The 19,215-nt window shown below is 41.1% G+C and overlaps 3 protein-coding genes across 8 annotated transcripts; 2 read left to right on the top strand and 1 right to left on the bottom strand.

The window, feature by feature from the left end:
- The first annotated feature begins 478 nt into the window (after window positions 1-478).
- On the top strand, window positions 479-5,924 carry LOC115014998 (zinc finger CCCH domain-containing protein 13-like). Of its 2 annotated transcripts, none has more exons than XM_029442163.1 (4): window positions 479-705; window positions 2,559-3,216; window positions 3,299-3,397; window positions 4,096-5,924. In XM_029442163.1, exons 2-4 carry the CDS (start codon window positions 2,599-2,601, stop codon window positions 5,299-5,301), a joined length of 1,923 nt encoding a protein of 640 aa, XP_029298023.1. In that variant the 5' UTR covers window positions 479-705; window positions 2,559-2,598; the 3' UTR covers window positions 5,302-5,924. The 2 variants fall into 2 exon arrangements, with proteins under 2 accessions (XP_029298023.1, XP_029298032.1); XM_029442172.1 differs by lacking the exon at window positions 479-705 and adding an exon at window positions 1,745-2,308.
- Window positions 5,925-6,531: 607 nt separating this feature from the next.
- LOC115007228 (uncharacterized) lies at window positions 6,532-10,377 on the top strand. 4 transcript variants are annotated; one of them, XM_029430272.1, is made up of 4 exons: window positions 6,532-6,670; window positions 7,073-7,544; window positions 7,701-7,844; window positions 8,735-10,377. In XM_029430272.1, exons 2-4 carry the CDS (start codon window positions 7,098-7,100, stop codon window positions 10,124-10,126), a joined length of 1,983 nt encoding a protein of 660 aa, XP_029286132.1. In that variant the 5' UTR covers window positions 6,532-6,670; window positions 7,073-7,097; the 3' UTR covers window positions 10,127-10,377. The 4 variants fall into 4 exon arrangements, with proteins under 4 accessions (XP_029286132.1, XP_029285900.1, XP_029285973.1 ...); XM_029430040.1 differs by having other exon boundaries at window positions 7,641-7,844; XM_029430113.1 differs by having other exon boundaries at window positions 6,614-6,766; window positions 7,641-7,844.
- Window positions 10,378-11,741: 1,364 nt separating this feature from the next.
- On the bottom strand, window positions 11,742-19,108 carry LOC115012803 (group XIIB secretory phospholipase A2-like protein). Of its 2 annotated transcripts, XM_029438617.1 has the most exons (5): window positions 18,797-19,108; window positions 17,529-17,617; window positions 16,586-16,751; window positions 16,338-16,340; window positions 11,755-11,873 (listed from the first exon to the last, which is right to left on the bottom strand). In XM_029438617.1, exons 1-5 carry the CDS (start codon window positions 19,068-19,070, stop codon window positions 11,755-11,757), a joined length of 651 nt encoding a protein of 216 aa, XP_029294477.1. In that variant the 5' UTR covers window positions 19,071-19,108. The 2 variants fall into 2 exon arrangements, with proteins under 2 accessions (XP_029294468.1, XP_029294477.1); XM_029438608.1 differs by lacking the exon at window positions 16,338-16,340 and having other exon boundaries at window positions 11,742-11,873.
- Window positions 19,109-19,215: the final 107 nt, after the last annotated feature.

Raw genomic sequence — 19,215 nt, 5'->3', positions numbered from 1 at the left:
TAGGATGTGGACAGTAGTTGAATTGTTAATATTAAGGCTGCACATTGCTGGCAAAATGCAATAGAAATATTTTAGACCAAATGCCTCGGTAAGTATTAATACTGTGACAGTATTTTTAAAATAACTTTTGGTGCTTTCAGGGGATATTTACACACACACACACACACACACACACACACACACACACACACACACACACACACACACACACACACACACACACGTGTTGGTCAGCAATCACTGAATTATGTGGATATATACACAGTGGACACAATAATTAACTATCACTCTTGCACAAAAATACAAGTTCAGAAAGTTGTATTTCTTAAAAATGTATGGGTGGATTTTTCATTTAGCATTAGCTCATTTCCACATCTGCTTCACATTCCAGCCGGTAGGTGGCGCTATGTACCTATAAACTAGTTTGTCAGCTGCCTTAAAGTAAAAGAAGAAGAAAACACGACATACATCCACGGTTCACACTCCACCCAGCAGGTGGCGGTCATTTAAATCCCGTGTTACTGAGTGGTAAGGTAAAACTAAACATTTTGGTGGCGCACCGCGCGCCAGTGAAAACTTGGTAAATGTTATCTAACAACTTGACAGTTGGTTGTTGTCAGGACTTTTGCAAATTTCCGAGACTAGTTTCAGCATTTCCCCCTGGTCATCCCCTTAAAAAAAAAGTGGAATCGTCCAACGGAAAAGGTAACGTAACGCTAGGATGCTATCAACGCTATAGTGATTATTGCTAATAGGTTAACCCAACTGGCCCTTTAGTTTTCACTTTAGCTGATGTATCTGAACACCAGGTCCAAATGTGTCGCTTCTAGCTGAACACAATCTAAAGATACTTAATGATGATAATAAATAGTAAGTTTCGTGTTTTTGTACTAGCTTTAGCTATCTAGCTGCTGCTTTGCAGCCAACCTAACGCTACTAGCAAGACGCCAGTTGGGCAAGCTAGCTAAAGTAATGTTAACATTAGCTAAATGAAAAGCTATTCAGGCCACTACTAACCTCTCAAGCGTACTGCTAACTTGGTTTTCGCTATGTTCAAAAACTATACAGCAGGGGATTTCACTGTATAATACGGCTGTAGTTGTGCCACCTGGAATGAAAATCTGCACACATTAGCTAGTCCATGGACAGGTTTCAATTGCATGAATTTACGTTAGGTTCTCTCAATAATAGTTTATATGTACTTAAATATGTTGCATGATAATTTATGACACAATGTGCACGAGTGAACGTACATTTCAGTCTAACCAGTGATTAGAGCAATATGTAGGTGTACATTACTTTTGGATCACTAGCACACACTTTTAGTATTGCATACTGTGGGTTCTTCGTGGCCTGTTTTGAAAAATAAAAATTCCATGTCAGATAAATGTTTATTATACACTGCTCAAAAAAATTTAAAGGAACACTTTTGAATCAGAGTATAGCATCAAGTCATTTAAACTTCTGGGATATTGATCTGGTCAGTTAAGTATCAGAGAGGGTTGTGAGTTTCAGCTGCTTTGGTGTTAATGAAATTAACAACAGGTGCACTAGAGGGGCAACAATGAGACGACCCCCAAAACAGGAATGGTTTTACAGGTGGAGGCCACTGACATTTCTTCCCACTGCACCTTTTCTGACTGTTTTTCACTAGTTTTGCATTTGGCTATGGTCAGTATCACTACTGGTTGCATGAGGCGATACCTGTAACCTACAGAAGGTGCACATGCAGTCCAACTCCTCCAGGATGGCACATCAATCATTGCCAGAAGGTTTGCTGTGTCTCCCAGCACAGTCTCAAGAGCATGGAGGAGATTCCAGGAGACAGGCAGTTACTCTAGAAGAGCTGAATGGGGCCGTAGAAGGTCCTTAACCCATCAGCAGGACCGGTATCTGCTCCTTTGTGCAAGAAGGAACAGGATCAGCATCAGCACTGCCAGAGCCCTACAAAATGACCTCCAGCAGGCCACTGGTGTGAATGTATCTGACCAAACAATCAAAAACAGACTTCATGAGGGTGGCCTGAGGGCCCGACGGCCTCTAGTGGGCTCTCTGCTCACTGCCTGGCACCGTGGAGCTCGATTGGCATTTGCCATAGAACACCAGAATTGACAGGTCAGCCACTGTCGCCCTGTGCTTTTCACGGATGAGAGCAGCTTCACCCTGAGCACATGTGACAGATGTGAAAGGGTCTGAAGAAGCCGTGGCGGACGTTATGCTGCCTGTAACATCGTTCAGCATGACCGGTTTGGTGGTGGGTCAGTGATGGTCTGGGGAGACATATCCATGGAGGGACGCACAGACCTCTGTAGGTTGATCATTTTCATTTCGATTAAACGATGTGGCATCCTTTCGTTCCTAACACATTACCCAGTCCATATCAATATAGATATCTAGCATTCATTTTTTTCCATTGACATCTGATGTGGTTTCAAAGTGTTCCTTTTAATTTTTTTGAGCAGTGTACATGTTCTAGGTTTGCCTTATCAATCCTTCTGAAGTCTTTACCTGATGATTTTAATGCTAAAATTATTATTATTATTATTTTTTGTCTGCAGGCTTTCACAACTATTCTTCTGCTGGAGTTGCTGTGTGAGGATGCAGTCAAACAGGTCTGAGTACAGTCACAGGCGGCAGTACAGTGACAGAAGTTCAAGGCAGTGGGATGACTATGAGGATAGAAGGGAAGAAAGGCGTGAACCTCACAGAGATATACCGCAGGATTCTTATCAGAAATATGGTGGGGATGGACATAGTAGCACAGAGAGGACAAGTAGAAGTAGAGAGTTCAGTGACTCTCCTAAGATGCTGTACAGCAAAGACTCATTGAACAGAGACTGGAGCAGAAAGAGCTCAGCGAGGAGACTCATGTCCTCACCTGAATGGGGTACTTCTGAAAAGAAAAGGCGAATGTTTACAGAGGATGATAAAGATGATTACAGATACAGGCGTGAGCCTGAGGATAAAACAAACAGGCAGTCACCAGACAATTTTTCACATGCAACCAAGGATTTTAAACGTACACTATCACAGGAAGAGGATTTAAAATACAGGAAAACGCCTCAGGACTCCAGATATTGGCATGAGGAGTTCAGCTATAGGCAACAACATGATGACTGCAGACAATCGTCTGGATATTACAAAGATAGAGATGGTCATGAAAGGAGCCGAGACTGTTCACAAGAGAGGACACAGTCACAAGATCGCTCCACTAAGGTTAGTCAAAATATACATTGTGTTTTAGCATCTGTGTTAGGATTAAATTAAGTTTAATAAAACTTTCCTCCATATCAAACAGAGTTATGCCAAACCCAGAGAGAGGAATGACAGCCCCTCCACACACGAGGATTATCGTCAAATTAGAAGACTGTTTCCATTGAATGGATCAAGTGGACAGGTTGGTTCATTTCACATATGGCAACTGGTACTATCTTTTATCATCGGTGAGAGGTGCAGGCAGATTAGCTCAGGGTACTAAATAGGTTGTTTTGCATTTTTTTGCTAACATCTTATTAGGAAGGAAGTGCATTCAACACACACACACATGTATGTATTTTGATGAGGGCACCTTAAGTTGAATGTTTTTGTGTTTCCACCATTGATGTCTCTAGTGTAGGATTGTAATAAAACACTATGTGATTGTTGTAGTATCTCAACATAGGATAATTGGATAGGATAATGATCCATTATTAGGCCATGATGCGTGTTCATAATTTATTCAAAACTTTTGTTTTCCTAACTGGATCACAAAATACAATTTTGTTAGACAAGATAATTACTGAGCTGTCCAATCGTTCTGTTGCCAAAGTGATGGTGTATACCTTCTTAGTTTCATTTAATCCCTAGAAACAGATATCTGCACATAAATACAGAATCTGGAGTCAACGGGACAAGATTTTGGTATGTGAAGCGTTTGTGGTCCGATTCACTTGGACAGAAAGTGAGGTTTAATTTTTGAGATCATAAAAGAAAACATTTAGAGATGTTAATGGCTCCAAATTTCTCACAGGTTGTTTTATACTCTACAAATATATGCGTCAAACAAAGACTTCAGATAGTTCCATAAACTGTGGTTGCGTCTGTGTTTCCCATCAGTCTTCTGAGAGTGATGTCACCAACCAAAGTGCAGCTGTCACTGAGCAGAAGAAGTCAGCCGTGGGCTTCCAGCGCTTCCTCGATGTGCTCAACAAGGGTGTGAATGTCGCCACGCTCACCAAGATAGTGACTCAGACCTCCACAGAAGTGGATGATCGACCACGTTCTCCAACTTCTTTCATGAACACTGATCGTCCGTGGTCTCCAAGTTATGCTGGGAGGCAACAGGGAAGCCACCAAAATCCCAGCCACTGGAGCGAGAGCGAAGGATCCCAGAGACTGGCTTCTCCACAGCCTCCACAGTCCTTTAGCCCAAAGGGGCACTCTCTGTCTGATAGCAAGTCTCTGCAAAGGGGTGACGGAGAACAAAGCTACTTTAGCTCAAACAGCAGATCCAGGTCTCCCTCAGTGGTGGAAAAGATAACACTGACAACTGAAGATGAGCACAAGCACAGGCAAATGCAGGATGTTTTGCAGGCCATTGGCATGAATTTAGGATCCGAGGAACTGGGCCAGATGTCGCATCGTATCCAGGAGCGGTTGTATGGAAAGAAGGATAGTGACGGTGGCCGCCTTCGTAGAGCAAGTAGGGAAAGGGAGACAAAGCAAGCGTGTTCACCAAGACGGAAAAGTAGATCATCATCGTCAAGCAAATCTAGTTTTAGCCCTTTAAATCAGGAATATTACAAGAAAAAAGACTGTTATAGTACTCAGAGGGATGTAACAGAGGTACACCAAGTACAGGTAGATGAAGATGTTGACTATGGCCAGAATAGCAGTAGTAGCACTTTACAGGAGAGTGAGAAATGTGAAAAGTACTCCCAGGAAAGCACTGCTGCATGTCAATCATTTTCTCAAAATTCTGCATACACTTTTTCAAAGCCATCTCCTACACCTGTTATGCCAATGTACTCTCCAGTAAACTGTTCACCACTGCCATATCCAGCTCTTCCTCCTAACCTTCCCCACCTTGGACCCAGGCTGTTCTGGCCTCCTTTCTTCCCTTACCCCCATGTCCCACCTTTGAACATCTTTCCAGCAGTACTCGCTCAAACGAGTCAACTACTCCCACAGCACATAAGCAATCCACCTTACTTTAACCTGCCAGGTATTAACCCAGTTCAGCCTCTGAACACCACACAAAAACCAAAACCACTCCCAAGGACCCGCTATCTGCAGGTCATTGAAACCAAACAACCTGGATGAAGACAGTTGCATATGGTAGAAATCTGACTGACTGATATAGTTATTTTGCCTCCGGAGAATAGTAAAAGATCGTTATAAAATAAACTGTTGGGTCTTCATGGACTTCCGTTTTGACCACAAACGCATTTGAGCATCACCTCAGAGAAAATTAACATTTGCAATCACTGTCCAGCAGCAACAAAAAACATCAGACAAGTTAACTGGCAAACATATAGGTGGTGTTGGAGCGCTGTCCATCGCCCAGTCATTTATAACCATAGCACAATGTCATGCTAAAGAAAAACACAGTTGGAAGTGTTTGTTTGTTTGTTTCTGAAAATGTTGTCTTCTTGATTTTTATTTTTTATTCAATTTATGTTTAAACACCAGGATTTGATGCAATACAATTTTTGTTGAAATTATTTGTCCACAGGTCTTTTGTAGGATACAGGTCTGTATCCTAATGACATGGAACTGTAGTTCAGTCTTCAGAGGGTTTTGGCAAACTCACAACTACATAATATGCTCTACTGCTAAGCTTCAATGTGGTTGAGGTTGACATGTTTTCTTTTTTGTGTACACGTGCAGAAAATGATCCTGTATTTGAATAGCATAATATTAAACACAATGATTCTAAATCAAGAGCTGTTTAGTTGCACAGATTTCTTGACTATATTGTAAAGAAGAACACAGATTACATAATTATCTGCATATACAGTATAGTTTGCATAAACACCATTCTTGGAAAAGTGGGCCTGGGATTGTGTTTTTTTTTTTTGGAATAGATCACTTTAATTTCAGATCTTTCACACCTCAGAGGTGAAGATGTCTGCCAACACTTGTACCACTCTTCAGAAGCTAGAAACAGAATAACCAACAGGGAAAGATGTGCTCTTAGTAAATGTAAAATCTCTTAGTGCGCCAGAGAAAATGTATAAAGAACCACTCTTGATTTTAGGATTTTAAGATAAAAAATAAATAATCTGATCACCGCTTTTGTTTAACAGGCTATTGCTTAAACATCTTGGGGGCAGCATAGGCAGCGTGACTGGCTATGAGCAGAGCCTGGTTTAACATCCCAGTGACATGAAGCAGGGTTAGTCCTCAGAGAGTAGTGCAAGTTCACAAACACTGACTAAACTGTCCATGTGCAAATGAGTAGGACATGTTCAGATTTTCGTCAAAGGTTGGTGTCATGTTTATATTTCCATCACTCATTAGCCGAATTATTACTGCGGTGTTGGTACTCCGTGCAGCAGGTGGCGCTGTTTATATAAACTTTTCAACACCACCGAAGCAGTGAGCTCAGTCTTAGCCCCTCTTCCTTAGTTCAAGCTATTTAATGTCAACATTAATGGTTGTCCACGCCTACTGCTGAAACAATCCAAAGGTCCGTTTTGTCATCATCTAAGAACTTAATTTTCGAAGCAACAGCCTTAAAGTTTCACTTTTCCCGTGATGCGACAGTTTTAAGCCGCTGTAGCAGGTAAACAGTGTGTTAGCTGTAAAGCTATCTAAAGCCAGGGTTTAACGTCAGGTTTGCTGTGTGTTCCGTCCTTAATTTGCTAAATGACTTGTTACACCATGTCAAAGTGCCATCGAGATTGGGTTATCAAACGGTAGGCTTTGTCTTTCAAGTCCATATGTGAGCCAAGTTAGTCTTTGGTAACGTTACTGAAAAACATTGTGTCAACAGTCGCGAGGTGGGGGCTTGTGCAAAAGGCATTTAACATGTTCTGCATACAGGTCTGGTCTAATTCAGTCATTTCTCCACATTGTTTCTACTTCACAGAGTGAATTTACAGACTGGCTGAAAAATGAATCTTCTCGACTGGGATGCCATTCGAGCAATTCAGAGAAATATGCACTCAAATCATATTAATAACAGCATGGAGCATTCCTCAAGAACTGCTACTGAGGGGGACCCTCACTGTGAATACCCGAGACACACTGTCGATGAAGCACAAAGTCCTTCCTCGCATAACTTTTACATTAACGAGTCAGAAGTCGCGGACCCAGATGGAGAACCACTTGAAATGGATCGAGAGGATCCAGAGCTGGCAAGAAAGCAGAAAGAGCTGAGAGAGATTGAGGAACGCATAATGCTTAAGAAAGCTGCTATTGCTCTGAAAACAGTTGAACTGAAGACAACGCCGGCAGACTTTTCCTGTAATGAGCAATCAGCTAAATGCAAAGGTGCAACTCTTAAAGACCGGGTGCATGTCATTTTGCAGCAAAGACATCCTGATAGCTTTCTTTCAAAGGTAAGTAATAGCTTGAAGGATCAGATAATAAATAATCTGTTTGAGATCATTCATCATCGTTTACTTTGAGATGGTGCTTTGATTTTTAATTTGCAGAGACCAACTGCTTTCCAGATAATATACTGTATAATGTACGCAATGTACATCGTTGTTCAGGTCTGGTCACCAAAAGAGAGAATGAACTCATCCAGGCTGAGCAAAGATGGTCTCCTGCAGAACGAGCATCCTCTGAAGCTCAGAGTGAAGGCACTGATGAAGCAGAGATGTGGGGGTCCCTGTGTTTTGCCTGGAAGCAGAGAGGTTTGTAATACCTTTTGCCCCCTACTTTGTAGATATAGCCATTAGACATATTTAATAATCATATAAACTTAAAATATACAAAAACTAAAATAAGAGAAGACACAAAATCACACATGAATTTTGTATATTGTATATTTAAAGTTGCATACTGATGACAATAATAATCAAATATCTATTCAGCCGTGTATATTCTATCCAGAGCCACTTATTCTGTACGTGGCCGCTGCGGGCTGAAGCCTTTCCCAGGCTGCACTGGACGAGATACGGGGTACACCCTGGACAGGGTGCCGTATGGAAACTTGGAAGATGAACATAATTTAACCATATTGTTTTTAAATACTTATCAATCATATTATGTTGGGATAATACTGTGATGAGTATTGCAATATAGGCTGTTAACACATACAAATATGCATAACTCTGTAACTCCATCATTGTGTTTATGTACAGGGCCAAACCGATATTAGCTTACTGCACATATATTGGTATCACAGTTCATATTGGCCAATATATAACATTTCAGCACAGAAGGTCCATGACGCCCTGTCAGGCCTGCACCCCTTTGTTTTCATCTGATGGTAATTTAACATGTTGGTCTTCTGTCTGAATAAGCGCCCTGGTCATGACTGCAATCTTACCAGGTCGGATCTAAAACACATACCTATCACTTTCAAAATGGCACAAGTCTGAATTGAATGCCGTCAGATTAAAGTGAAGGCTGCAGCAGGAGCACGAGGATAAACAGGAGAGAGGGGTAGAATAAAATAAAATGTTGGTACTTAAGCTAAAGAAAGTACCAAGCATGAGTAAGTCTAGTCTGGTTGCTATAATGTCTTGTTTTCATGATTTAACGTTTTAACAAAAAGCAATGTATATCTGTCCTTTCCCAGGTCCCTGACGTCACACCGCCTCCTCCCAGTCAAAGCGTTGCTTCACCAGCCAAGGAAGAGAACAGCGTCAACAAGGGTTTCCAGCGCTTCCTCAGCGTGCTCAACAAAGGAGTGGACATGGACTTTCTCAGCAGGATTGTCAACGATGACAGTGAAGATCTTCCTTCAGGTGAGGACCTCCTAAACATTCAGCCCCCTGTCGTGGAGAACAAGTCAGATCCATGCTTCAGGAGCAAGAGCCAGGATCAAAATAGTGGAGCCTCGCTGCTGGGCCGCAGTCAGACCAACAGTGGAGAGAGAAAGACTGACCAGGCCAGTAAAGAGAGATACCTCAAAGACAGACTTTGCCTACCTGATGATGATGATGAAGAAGAGAAGAAGAATGACAGAGGAGACTGCTGTTCTGGTTCTAGAGGGCGATCCAAGTCTCCCTTAGCAGTGAAGAAGAAAGAAGAAGAAAAACCAGAGGTGGATGAGCAGCGTGAACAGCTCCAGAACATTCTTAAAACCCTGGGGTTGAACATGGAAGTGGAAGAGATGAGCAAACTATCAGACCGGACTCAGGAGAGACTGTATGGGAAGAAGCATAAAGACACAAGTGCTAAAAGCAGAAGGCAGCAGGAGAGTCGGCAGAGTGGCTCCCAAAGACATAACAGTAACTCCTCCTCCTCCTCCTCAAGGTCGACTAGGTCTAGAAGCCCCTCTCGCCATCAGTGCTCCCACAGCAAAGACTCCAAACAAAGGTCTGAAGGCCCCCGCTCCAGAGACAGAAGCAGAGATGGACTTACACGCCATGACGATAACCAGGACAGCAAAGAAGCGTGTAAAGACAATGACGGACAAGACTCTGAAGAAATGTATACATATCAACATCCATATTCACAAAACCAAACATACCCCCATCCCCCACCTGCTGCTTTTCCAGATTACAGTTTGTCCCAGGACTCGCAGTACACTGCCTATGATAGTGGCACTTACTGGGCCCTTACTCAGAGTGGCATTCCTCCCTCCCTTTACCCCGACGGGGATCCTTATCCAGTAAACGCCTACCATGAGTTTCCTGGCTCTGTAGGGGCACCTGACATGGTTTACCCTCATCACGACTCTCCTAACATCAACTTCTTTGTAAATCCAGATCTGTCTAAGAGTGAAGGCCAAACTGGCTATGTTTCCGCCCCTCGCTGCCTGCAGGTCATCAGCACTAAGACTCCAGCCCCTGATCGCTGTCTAATGACGCTCACAAAAAGCCAAAAGAAGAAGTGGGGGAATTGTAAAATTGCAAAAAAGAGGCAGAATTTATTTTGGAAAAAGTATAAGGAGTTTCGGAAACAACAAAAAACAAATCACTTAGAAATCAGTGACGAGGATGGAGGCGCCACAGCGCCAAAATGATGAACATGTTTCAGAACATTTAGTATTGAAGTCGTATTTTCGGACTTTGACTGAATCATCCTTTAACAAGTAAATGATATCTTCCTCAAAATAATATTTTTGTGCCATTAATGACCAGTTTGCTCTAAGAGAGGTTTTACCTGTTTCAGCTCTACATTTCTGTGAATATCACTACTTTGTAACTCTGTTTCTAAACAGCCTTTGGTTCTTTGTGCTGTATACAATTGATTAAACTATATATGTTTTGCAGGCTTTGTGTTCATTTGTTTAGTTTTTTTAGATGAGTGAAAGGAGACATGACATACACAGCGTAACACATTGGGTGACATGACAGGATTAACGTGACCGTGCAAACAAAGAATAAGTATTTTTGACCCTGACGTTGTTGATCCCCTGACTGATGTAGTGCCACCAACAGGTCAGTTTGTTCTAAGTGTCCATTGAGAGTGCGACTGAGTTAGTGGAGAACTCAACTCTTAATTCTGAGCAGGTTAACACTGTAAACCAGGGGTCTTCAAAGATTTTCAGGCCAAGGACCCCCAAACTGGTGCAGCATGGGGCAGGGACCCCCTACTACAGCGGTATTCAAAGGCGGGGGCCGGGTGGTGCTGTCAGAGTTCTGTGCGAGGGGGTGAATGTGCAAAAATAAATAAATATTTGCTTTATCTACAACTATTTTGCGACCCCCCCTGCAGTACCTCCGCGGACCCCCTATTGAAGACCTATGCTGTAAACATTATCTCTTTAATGTACAGTATGTTAACACTGATCTGGAAGTAGAGCTTAGGCACACATCACAACTACGGCTGACCAAACACAAGCTGAACTAGACCAAGTGGGAGCTTTCGGATGTAAACACACATATTTCACAATGTCGAGCTGACCCTGAAAGTAAAGTAAACTACTAAAGTAGTTGGTGTGCAGTAGATGAACCCTTAAACCCTTTTGAGTCAACAGCCTTATTCTTTTGGCACCACTTTGTTCCCCTTTTTAAAGCTGTATCGCTACATAAAACATGTTTTATTATTTGGGTGCCCTGTTGAATTCCCCTGACAATCAATAGCAGCTTACTAAATCAATCAACTTAAAGGTTCTATATACGACATTCACAGCATTAATATAGCAGCAAATAACTATTTGCAATGTAAACGTAATGGATATCTGGACAGAGTATTAAAGCAATGATCTGAGGACTTTTGTGGGACGTTGTCAGTAGTGTACCATGAAATGAAACAATTGCATTCATTTGTGTCAATAAAGTTTATTCACACGGGAGACCATCTTAAGTACGACATGATAACACAGAGGCTGTCTGTGTACAGTGGAGTTCACAACACAGACACTTTTGCTATTAATTATATGCCTTCTCCAACTGTATTGGTTCTAATACCAACACTACAGACCTCCTACAAACAAAATAACAAATACAGTTTGGGTTTGCAACACAGTTGAACTTTCAACAATAACATCTAAATGTTGCTGCAAAGTGAAATAATGAAAACCAGAACTTCCAAATAAATTACTCAAGTAGTCCCATAGCAGTCTTTGCAACAGCATAACGCACTCATCTTGTGATGTGTTGCTCTAGTTGATGCTGTTATAAATAGGAGAGTGGCTCAAGCTTTAATCTAAAGTTCATCTTTCTCCTCTCCTTGACAGTAGCATGCTGCTCTCTGGCCGTTCATGTAGGGCCTGCAGCCCAGAGTCCACACTGTGTTGAACAAGGTGTCTGCCACCGTTTCACATGCTGAGGATAGAAAGTGACAGAAACAGGACTCAGTCAGTGCAGAGCAGTACGTACCAACGTAGGTAGTGTTTGACATTTTCTTAGATTGATTCAGTATACGATTCATTTAATAGTACATTGAATAATAGATTCGTGGCAAGTTTTAAAGGGACAGTTCAGCCCAAAATCTGAAATATATATTTTCCCTCTTACCTGTGGTGTTATTGATCAATCTGGATTGTTTTGGTGTGAGGAGCAGAGTGTTGGAGATATCAGCAGTAGAGATGTCTGCTTTCTCTCTAATATAATGGAACTAGATGCTCTCAGCTTGTTTTATTTATTTATTTATAACCTTTATTTAACCAGGATATGGCCTCATTGAGACTTTTTCAAGAGTGTCCTGGCCAAGATAGGCAGCAGCACAGTTACAGACAAAAACAACAATCACAATCACAACATTAATTAAAACATTTACAGACACAGCGGTCTGCTTCAATGTCTTTAAGAGTTGCTTTAAGTCTGTTCAGAGAGACCAGCTCTCTGAGTTTCAGCTCATTCTGCAGCTGGTTCCAGGCAGCCGGAGCAGCGTAACTAAAAGCCCTCGGAGCGAAGCCGATATGGTCCACTACATTTCCTACTAATGTAGATCCTTAGGTATTGTAGAAGAGTACCCAGAATAGCTTTATAAATAAGGATGTGCCTGTGTTTCAGTCTAAGGGTGGTCAGGGAAGACCATCCAACACGAGCATATAAGGTGCAGTGATGCGTCAGGGTTTTGAGGTTTGTTATGAATCTCAGTGCCCCGTGGTAGACGGTATCCAGAGAGCTGAGGCACTGAGAAGATGCATTCATATAAAAAACATCTCCATAGTCCAGCACAGACAAAAACGTTGCAGAGACTAATCTCTTTCTGGCCTCGAAAGAAAAACAGGACTTGTTTCTAAAATAAAAACCTAATTTAATTCTTAATTTTTTCAAAAGTTCTAAAATGTGAGGTTTAAAAGAAAGAGAATTGTCAATGATAATGTCAAGATACTTGAACTGAGACACAGATTCAGACACAGATTCAATCTCAAAACCCTGTGAAGTGGTGATAGGAGGGAGGTTCAAGTGTTTGGTTTTTGCTTTCGAGATCATCATGAGCTTCGTCTTTCCAGCAATTAAAAAAAGTTTCAAATCACACAAGTTACATTGTACAATGTTAAAAGCAATGTGGAGCTGACAAAGAGCCTCATTTGGGGAGGACGCAGAGCAGTAATTTAATGTGTCATCAGCATAAAAATGGAAATTTGCATTTAAAACATTGTGATTAAGATTATTTATATAAATGATAAATAACAATGGTCCTACAACTGATCTCTGTGGTACACCCTTGGATACATTAAGAGAACTAGAAGTTATACCTTCTGCCCGCACACACTGTGATCTACCTGATAAATAGTTTTCAAACCAACAGACAGCTTGATCTGAGAGACCTATACTGTAGAGTCTTTGTGACAATAAGGCATGTATCAAAAGCCTTGGATAAGTCAATAAAAAGTGCTGCACAATGTTCTCTATTGTCTAAGATATTTATAAAGTAATTTACTACTTTTAAGGCGGCCATTGTAATACTGTGTTCTTTCGTAAAACCAGATTGAAGGTCAGATAAAATATTATTAGTCGTTAAAAAGTACTTTAGTTGTTGACTTACCAATGATTCCAGCACTTTATTTAAGACAGTTTGGAGATGGGTCTGTAATTGTTTAGGAGAGTGGGGTCACCCCCTTTCAACAGTGGGAGAACTAAAGCAGATTTCCAAATAAGGGGAATTTAGTTTGTCTCCAGGGATAGATTGAAAAGATATGCCAGGGGCGAGGCGAGGAAATCAGCTGCTAACTTTAAAAAGTATGGCTCCAGGTTATCTGGCTGCTGATTTTCTTGTGTCTAAACTTTTAAGGGCTTTATGCACCTCAGACTGTTGCTGAAGGGTTGACCCTGCCAGACACGACCTTCAGAGCGAGCAGGGGCTCCTTGAGATATGTTCTGAGATTCAAACAAGGAACCAGAGGCAATAAAATGTTCATTAAAACAACCAAGCATTTCTGCCTTGTCAGAGATTTGAAGAGAGTCTTTGACAATACAAGGTGGAAGCTCCATCACATTTTTATTTCCAGCTATTGATTTAATAGTTTTCCAGAATTTAAGGGGATTATTTAAGTTATTTGTGGTTTCAGTTTGGAAATAATCAGATTTGGCTTTTCTGTTTTTAACAGTGCACGCATTTCGCAGCTGCCTGAAGAGCAGCCAATCCGACCCAAGACCTGTACTCCTGAATTTCCAGGCATTTTCAACATCGGATATGAGATTGATTTTCTCCCAATCGAAGAGAAACAGGTCATGAAAGAAACCTTGCTCCACAACATGTTTCATATCACGCTTTATGATGACACAGGGTTTTGACTTTTGTATTCCTTAATGTAGCAATGACACAGTGGTCACTGATGTCATTTGCAAATACAGAAGCAGTGGTGTATTTATGAGGAGTATTTGTGAGGATAAGATCAATTAAGGAGGATTTTTCAGGAGATTTCAGATTGGGTGTAGTGGGACTACCAACAATCTGAAAGAGATTTAAGGAATTGCAGTATTTTTTAAAGTCCTCTGATGCTGGTAGCAGCCAGTTCCAGTTAAGGTCACACACAATGACAATTTCACTATAGTTAAGACTGAACAAAGGCTGCATTAAAGATGGTAAAGCGTCACTGACAGCTGAAGGTGGTCTGTAGCAACCAACGACAGTGATATGGAGAGCTGTTGATACTTTCAAGTCAAGAGCCAAAAGTTCAAATTGTCTACAGTGATGTAGAGAGAAGAATCTTTACATGAAACTTAGATTTAACAAAGACTGCAACACCTCCACCCTTTTTAGGTCAATCAGTCATATATACATTGTAGCCATCAATATTAATATCCTTGTTTGGAATGGATTTGGTTAGCCAGGTTTCAGATATCACTATTATATCAGCATCAGTTGAATGTGCCCAAATACGAATCATATCCATTTTAGCAATCAAGCTGCGCACATTCAAATGGATGAGACCAAGACCAGACCTCGATTTAAAATCTGCAGGAGTGATAAAATTAACAACAGAATCTGGTCCAGGGTTAGGTTGCACATTTCCTGAAATCAACAATAACAGTACAATTAGACATCTACAGATAGACGTAGGTGGATTATTTGATGTCTCTCTCTTGGTGTTTAAACCGAATACAAGGTCAGGAACACGGCTAGCAGGAATAATAAAGTTGTCTTGTAGAGCCATGAGGCTCATCAGACGGGCCAAGTCCACAGAAGCGCACTGGACAGATGTGATGGGAGAGGACCAGAGGGAGGGGGATCACCATAAAGCCCAGCGGACTGCAAGAGGAGCACGTTCTCCGGCCTGGTGAAACCAGGGTTGAGAGAATTTGACGGGATTTTCCGGTCGCGTGGGGGCTTCCCCCGGTGCCGCTCCAAAAGGGATAAAACAGCCAAAAGCAAAAACATACTTGAAATCGTGGAGAACCCAACCAAACTGTCCAGACTCTTTTAAGATACTAGAAATGCAGTTACAAATGTTCAGTGGATCAACATTTGCCCCCATGTTTTTGGGGCTGGAGTCTTTCTTTGCTATGATTTTTAACAAACAACTGTTTTGTAAAGTTTGTGATGCTCAAAGCACCAAAAGATACCATAGATTTACATTTACAGCAATGTCTCTTTCCAGAAGTCATGACTCAAGATAATCCACAGACCGTGTTGTGAGCAGTTTAATGTAGGAACACATTTTTTTCTACAGAACTACACACACCAACCATATCACCGCACAGAAGACGATGTGCTTCTACTCATGGACGAGAGGTTTGTGACATTGCGAGATGTAAACATTAATGGCGTCCTCCTCAGCTGAGCTGTAACATTAGCTAGCTCAGAAGAGCCTGTCGTCCATGAGTAGATGCACACTTCATTCTGTGGGTGATACGGTAGAAAGAAAATAGTTCCTACATTAAACTGCTCACAACACGGTCTGGATTATCTTCAGTCATGACTTCTGGAACGAGACTTTGCTGTTCAGTTTTTCAAAGGATGTTTTTGGTGCTTTGAGCCTCACAAGCCGAGAGCATCTAGTTCCATTATATTAGAGAGAAAGCAGACATCTCTACTGCTGATATCTCCAACACTCTGCTCCTCACACCAACACAATCCAGATTGATAAATAGCACCACAGGTAACAGGGAAAATATGTATTTCTGATTTTGGGCTGAACTGTCCCTTTAAGTATTACTTAATAAAGCTCAAGAATAAATATTTTTTAAATATTAGCCGAATGTTTTTGAACATTTGGATCTCTTCAAAAGGGTTTTATACAAAACATTAAACCCACATTTATAACATTTCAAATGTGACTGAGACACAGGCTTCTGAAAGGTCCCCAGACCAGCAGTGAACTTTTCCAAACCCACCTGCTTTTATCAATGGGGGACATTTAAATAATGACTGATAAGTATCACAACTGGTCAACATGACATCATTGTTAGCTAACTTAGTTAACTTAGGCCATACCCACAGTTGCAAGTACTTTATGAAAATAGAGTGTGTCCCCCCCCACACACACACACACACTCAGCTGTTGAATTATTAAAGGTGAGGCTGAGGCAGTTTGGTGCAGTAACCCTGCGCTGGATGACATAAAGGTTAAAACATTACCAACCTTCAACTTTTGACACGAAGCCGAGGCTCTTCTTCAGGTCGGAACAGATGCTGTGGAGGCACCAGCGGAACTTGGAGTCGCAGCGGTACTTGTTCGAGCCGCAGGTGTCGTAACACATATCCAGCTGATTGCAACACTTGGTCATTGCAGGGATGCCCATGTCCATCTGGTACACAATAGAGGTGATTAATATGTTATTACATTTTTCAGTCAAATGTAGACTTCTCTGAACATTTAGGGACTGTATGAAAATGATTAGGGGCGGGGGTTATCTATTATTTTCTTTTCTTTATCGTGTTTCATAGTTCATCAAGGTGTGTTGTGACAGAGACAGAGACACAACACTCATGTCTTTGAATTGAGAATTCACAATTAACATGTAGTCAGTTTTGAGAAACAGTAGAGGTGGATCTTAGATTTTTAAGGAGCATTATTTCACCAGGCAACAGTCTTAACTTTAAACTAACAAATAAATAATGCTAGTTCAGCACAACCCAACTTGTTCTGCTAATGGGTCAAGCAAAAACATTACATTGCTAAGAACCTCTGCGCCCCTGTTTGCTTACTCATTGTCAGTGCTGAAAACTTCATTTAGTAGCAGTTCAAATACAGTAGTAGACAGTAGCTTACGTGTTTAACCAAAATTAGTTATGTTTCCCATAATTCTGGCAACTGTTAATTCACTCCTAATGTGCAAATGTGTAAAACAGTATTGTGCCATTAACATGATAAGCTTGAAGGCCGTTGCAATGATTGTATGTAAAGGGGAGGGTCCAAAGCAAATGTTAGTAACTCTGGGTGGGGTCAAACATATGTCATCCCTCTTCCAACACCAATACTTTTTTGCACAGTTCTTTAGAAGTAGTAGTAGTTTTGGCTTTTTATATCTGTATAGATTCCATAAATGTTCCCTGAATGGACAGAAGAAGCACAAGAAGCATACCCCCTCTGGAACAGGAAGACCAAAGAAGTAGGAGCTACATCCGTTAGGTTCTGGCATCTGGTAGTCAACACGAGGAATAGGAGCTTTACCTGAGAGGGGAAGCAAATCAAAACATCACATGTGGGTCATGTTTCACAGCAGGCCAGGAGGAATGTGCTTTAAAAGTAGATCCATGTTTGCACATAGAGAAACAAAGGTCAATTATTTGACCTTTCACATGTTATTAGACACATTCCCCAGGCACCGTCTGAAGCCTCTCCTATCATGCTGGGGTCACAGTCCTCTTCCAGAAGATAACAAAGATGATAAGTAAAAGAAGAAGTAAAGCCTATCAAGTGTTAAGTGTCACAGCATTAGTGTTTTCTGATTTGCATTATTGCATTATTGTTCCATACAGGAAATACCCAGACTACTGTATGACAACTTTATACAGTTTATGATGTAATATCGATGTATTATCAATCAGGTATACTGTCAATTACCACACTCATTTATTAAAAGGCAACAGAGGAACATTTGTGCAGGGATAGATTATACATACACTGTTAGCAAACTGTCTGTCCTGGGACATTATTTAATTAGTATTTTGATAATCTTGTAGCCAATAAATCAAAAGTAGAAAATGTGAATTTTTAAACCATTTTAAATCAGGATTTGCTTTGCTCTTACATATTAATTACTGAATATGAATTTACAAAAATGACAACTCTGATCTAAAGTTTATTATTTACTTTCTCTGCTTATAGTACAAAACACATGAGGGTCTAATCTAAAGCATATTCAAATGAACATTCCTATTGTGAAAGTGTCTTCTGTATTTTTATTTGTTACTTAGAAGAGGCAGATTTGTTTTTGCCAATATTCAATATCTATAAATGTATTTCCCAAAAGGAATGAAGTGTTTTCTCCATGAGCCTTATCGTAATTGGGGTGGGAACCGCATCACTGGAGCAGAGTGGACCTCACCCTCGACTAACCCTTTCCCCTGCATGTAATCAGTGTCACACATTTACTCCTTTCAATTAAGATTACATTTAAAACTATTTTGAAAAAAAAAAGATCCAAAATGATGTATCATTGGTAGACCACACTACTACTATCATCATCATCATTATTATTATTATTATTATTATTATTATTATTATTATTATTATTATTATTATTATTATTATTATTATTATTATTATTATTATTATTATTATTATTGTAATAATACTAAACACTAAACCACACAACGTGATGCTTACTCAGCCATTACACTGACTTACCATATCGACAGCGGTATTGGCACACTCCATCACGTCCACCCATGAACTCCAGCATCGAGTCAAAGTATCCGCTCACTGACTCAAAGCCGCCTCTGACGGAGCCCATTCCCCAGTCTTCGTCCTCGCCCTCCGCCTGCGTGCCATCAGAGGCCTGGCCCGGGGGTGGTGGTGCTGTTGCAGCAGCAGCTGGGTCCTCAGCCTCTTGACTGACTGCACTGTGGGTCAACAGGCCCAGCAGGAGCAGGAGGGGAGCAATAAGGGCCCAACGGGTCATTCTGTAGCTCAGACAGCTCAATAGCAACAGTAAGAGTTCAGACACTGAGGGGAAACACAAAGTGGCAATCCTGAAACTGTGTGCGGGAGCTGAACTTTGAGCCCGACACAAGGACGGTCTCATATGTGGAAGAACAAAGTCCAGC

This window comes from Cottoperca gobio, chromosome 1 (genome assembly GCF_900634415.1).
Source record: "Cottoperca gobio chromosome 1, fCotGob3.1, whole genome shotgun sequence".
Taxonomy (NCBI): Eukaryota; Metazoa; Chordata; class Actinopteri; order Perciformes; family Bovichtidae; genus Cottoperca; species Cottoperca gobio.
The sequence above is the reverse complement of the archived record's forward strand: the minus strand, read 5'-3'. Positions and strand labels throughout refer to the sequence as shown.